Raw genomic sequence first — 4,370 nt, 5'->3', positions numbered from 1 at the left:
AGTGCTGGTTTATGAGAGATTTACTACCAGAGAATACTTAACCGTCACTTAATAATGAAAAGTAGCAAAACTTATCATGAGTTGCCTGGTTTATTAAATTCTTTATATTAATTACTTCTTTTGATTTCATCTCTTTCAGCCCAACTGCTACTCGAAAGTGGTGGATATACTCGGACATAAACACATCATAATATTCGCTTTGCGACGCATTGTACAAGGCGAAGAGCTAACCTATGATTACAAATTTCCCTTTGAGGATGAGAAAATACCCTGTTCCTGTGGTTCGAAGCGTTGCCGAAAGTACTTAAATTAGAAAAAAAAAAACGAAAGGATCTAATAATAATTATAGTCAAAACCAAATAAATATGGAATAGTAAGAGGGGAAAGTAGAATTTAAATGTGTATGGTTTGGCGGAGAGAAGAATTAAATGAAGCTTAACGGTACCATGCTGTTTAAACTTAAGTAAAGTTTTAAAAGGACGACGCTTTTAAGCATTAAGAATTGTTTTAACCACACAAAGCTGCGTTGCATTAAAATGACACACACACATGGGTACATATGTAAGTGCTTGCATGCGTTTCGCATAAGTGGTGGGCAACAGTAAACGTTTTTTGTTAAATAAAACCTACTACTTTACCATGCTAGTGATAAGCGTTGATGATGGCATTGACATTTTTAGTGTGCAGCTGTGACTTTGGCGGACAAGTTTGATCGAATATGTTGATATTATTGATAGAATTGGAGACATGTCAGTATTCACTAATAATGATTTTTGTTAAAATATAACTGAGCCACATAAAGTTACATATACATATATGTATACCCACACACACACACACACACACACACACACACACACACACACACAAACAACACACAGAAAAACACATGCATACACAAAAGTAACGAAAAGTGATTATAATGGAAATTTAACTTACTTAGTTTTACTGATGTAACTATTAAACTACCATATATGTATATACATACACACATACTTATTTACGTATGTATATGTATTAGTAAGAAAAGCGTAAGGAATTTAAGTATAATGCTATTAAAAACAAAACCTTTAACGGATTAGTTGTGGTGAGCAGTAAGCAAAGAATTAAAGCAGATTTTTATTATGTCTACAAAACGTATTTATTACTAACTAAAAGTAAAACAAAATATACATACATACATACATACATACGTGCATACATATATTTAAATAAATAAACATACATGTATTACAACTATTAACAAACAAAAATGTATGACTAAATGTTATTATTGATGACGTAAATGATAATAAGCCTAATGCTGTTTGACTAAAACGAAAAAGCAAAACGAAAGTAAAAGTAAATATAATAATAAACTCAAACTCACAATTAAGTAACTGTAATAAGTGAACTATGTTTAATAAAATATTATTGCTACAAATATATTTTAATTGTCATTTCAAAGTATGCTTTCAAATTGGCAATTGTCCGAAATTACTGTAACGATAACGAGCAAATTATGAAAAAAAAAACATTGAGAAAGGGTAGAGTAATTAATTTAAATAATAAAATAGTTAAAAAATCAACGTATAGACGAATAGCATAGTGTAGAATAAAGAATGTGCATGTGTGAGAAGATCAGCGAGAAATTAAGAAAAAAATCGTAAAATTTCAAATTTAAATATGTTTGTGTTATTCAGTTTGCAAACTTCGTTAACTGAAATTTCGGAAACAAAAACAAAAAAGAAGAAACAATAATTGAAATAAAACTCTTTACAGGGGAACTTTTTATTAAGGAAACAAAAAAATGTGAATTGTAAATATTTGAGTAAATTAATACATACATATATAAACATACAAATACATTTTTTTATTATAATTTTAATGATTTGTTCTAATGCGTTAAAAGCAAACGAAGAGATTTTTTTTATGTTGTAGCGGGTGTATGCTGAAAAAAGAGGGCGAGACTTAAAAATTGAGTAAAGTGAAGCAAAAGGAAAATGTAATAACAATGTAAAAATTACACAGCCACACAAGCAAAAGATGACGTAAATTATTATATGTATTGTGGCGTGCTGCATCCGAATTTGCTACCAGAATTTTTGCAACGACTCTTGTTTGAAACTTAGCCCCAATTTCCTCGTATATTTCTGCGATTTTTAGGTGTTCTTCGTGGTCAGGTTTGAACTTAGACGAGTTACGCGAATTCTGACAGCAAATTCGTTGACAGCGCTTTGAAATACTTAAAACTACCATTGTCGCGCTCCCAGTTCTTTAACCTTTATTTTTTTGTGTGGCTGTGACATCGAAAAAATTTATGCAAATTATGCAGATGTCGCAAAAAGAAAACAAAAGAAAAACACAGTTGAAACGAGCATAATTTGTAAAGTGTACACATATTTGCTGTTAAAGAAGTAAAAATAAAAATAATTAAAAAAAGTGCATAATCATCACAATCACAATTGAAAAAGCAAATCTATATATGTACACGTGTGAACACTTAAAAGTATTTATTTGCTTAGCACAAGCGAGCATAGTAAGATTTTTTAATATTAAATACAAATAATATTTTTTTAATAATTTTAAATAAAAATACACATATTTTTTAAACACACTGTAAGTACCGCTGTAAATGTCAACACTCAAATGCTCTCAGACTGTGGCTAATTAGGTTTTTATCAAAATTTTAGTGTCCGAATAGTTTCTAAAAATTAATTTTGTAAAACAGGGGAAAAGTTGCACATACAGGATCGGTCATATGATTAGTTCCCCCAATTCAAAGTGATTTTGTTTGCCACTTATGTTTATTTATTTATTGTTAAGAACTTTCAATTAAAATACAGTTCATTTTCTTACAGAACGCATATAACCCGAAGTTTAAAAACTTGTAGAAACCTAAAAAAAAATCAAAAAAAATTTCATCAAAATTTTATTTATTTTTCTTAGAGATGCTCGAATTTTTTTGTGAGTATACAGTTTTATAGCCTACTCAATTTTAGTGCAATAACATGCAAGTTTCAAGTGGCTAAAAATGACCGTTGATTTTTTAGATTTTTTTTCGCATTTGCTTCCATATAACGAATGAACGCAATTTATTTTCATATGGAAGAAAACCATAACACTTTCGGCAAAAAAATTCTAAAAAATCAACGGTCATTTGCAGTCACTTGAAACATGCACATTATTGCACTAAAATTGAATGGCTGTAAAACTGTATTGTACCCAAAAAAAAATTCTAACACTTCTACAAAATTCTAAACTTGGGTTTATATGGGGTTTGTTAGAGAATAAGCTATACTTTAATTGAAAATTCTTAAAAATAAATAAACATAAGTGGCACACAACATCACTTTGGAGAGGGGGTGCTATTGATATGACCGATACTGTACATACATAGCTTGGATTGAAGCTATACAGTAGACTAATATATGCGCAATGCATTCAAAGCAAAAAATATCATTTCCTCGGCCATATGCTGAATAACGTCATCGTCAGCAAAAGAGTCAATACGGCCATCGCCAGCCATTTTACTGATTCGCTGGCGATCATCGACGATGACGATATTCAGTATAGGGCCGCTTGTTACTTGTGTATTTAATTTTTTTTTTTTTATATTAATATTAATCCTTTTTTAATTTCAATGCCTTTATTTAATTGAATCATTTTTTATTTTTAATATGCTTTTATTCTACTTTTCCTTAAATTCTTTATTTTTTAAATTTATAATTTAAGGTAGCGATTTTGTTTCTTTGCTATCTGATTCCTTACCTACCCTCAGACCACCACATTTCACACCACCTGTCACTATCTTTCATTTGTCACCATTAGTAAATGTAATTTGTCTCGTAATACCCGCTTCCCCTACGTTCTAGTTTTTTAAGCCACAATTCTAAGCGACAGCGAAAAAAACCAATTGAAACTTACAATGCACAGCAACAACACAACACATTCAATACGTACATTTGTATTTTTATTGTATTAATTAATTTGTTTAAAAAATGTATGTATGCATTATTTATGTAAACCTTACTGAACGATAAACAATAAAAAAAATCATGTAAAAGCCGCAAAAAACGCTAAATTATTCTTGTATTGTATTTGGTACTAGGTAGTGAGTGCCTACACTTTTTGGCAGCCATTTTTCATGCGGTAGCATTCAAAGGAATTTTAAATTTTTATTCCCTAAAGAAAAAAATTTTACAACAAAAAAAAATCGTAAACGAAAAAGCTACTACTACAAAGAAACAAAAATTTAACAAAATAAAAACGATTAAAATATGGATTTATTAAGTTATAAGTTCTAGTTATATATATATTCCTACATACATACTTACATATATATCATTTGTACGAAACAAAAATTTACAATTTAAAAACAACAAAAAAAA

At 29.4% G+C, this 4,370-nt stretch overlaps 1 protein-coding gene across 4 annotated transcripts in view; it reads left to right on the top strand.

Annotated features, from left to right (window-relative positions):
- LOC118745063 (histone-lysine N-methyltransferase trithorax) overlaps nt 1-1,157 on the top strand; it is a 152,037-nt gene extending 150,880 nt beyond the window's left edge. For all 4 annotated transcript variants that reach the window (XM_036478615.1, XM_036478600.1, XM_036478606.1 and 1 more), the window contains one exon: nt 140-1,157. In XM_036478615.1, coding sequence (XP_036334508.1) covers nt 140-313 — 174 coding nt within the window. In that variant the 3' untranslated portion in view covers nt 314-1,157. The remainder of the gene's footprint in view (nt 1-139) is intronic.
- The last annotated feature ends 3,213 nt before the right edge of the window (nt 1,158-4,370 follow it).

The sequence above is a fragment of the Rhagoletis pomonella genome, unplaced genomic scaffold, assembly GCF_013731165.1.
Source record: "Rhagoletis pomonella isolate Grant_MI unplaced genomic scaffold, Rhpom_1.0 Rhpom_scaffold_00001, whole genome shotgun sequence".
In the NCBI taxonomy this organism is placed as follows: Eukaryota; Metazoa; Arthropoda; class Insecta; order Diptera; family Tephritidae; genus Rhagoletis; species Rhagoletis pomonella.
Note: the sequence above shows the minus strand (reverse complement) of the source record. Positions and strands in the feature narration are given on the sequence as shown.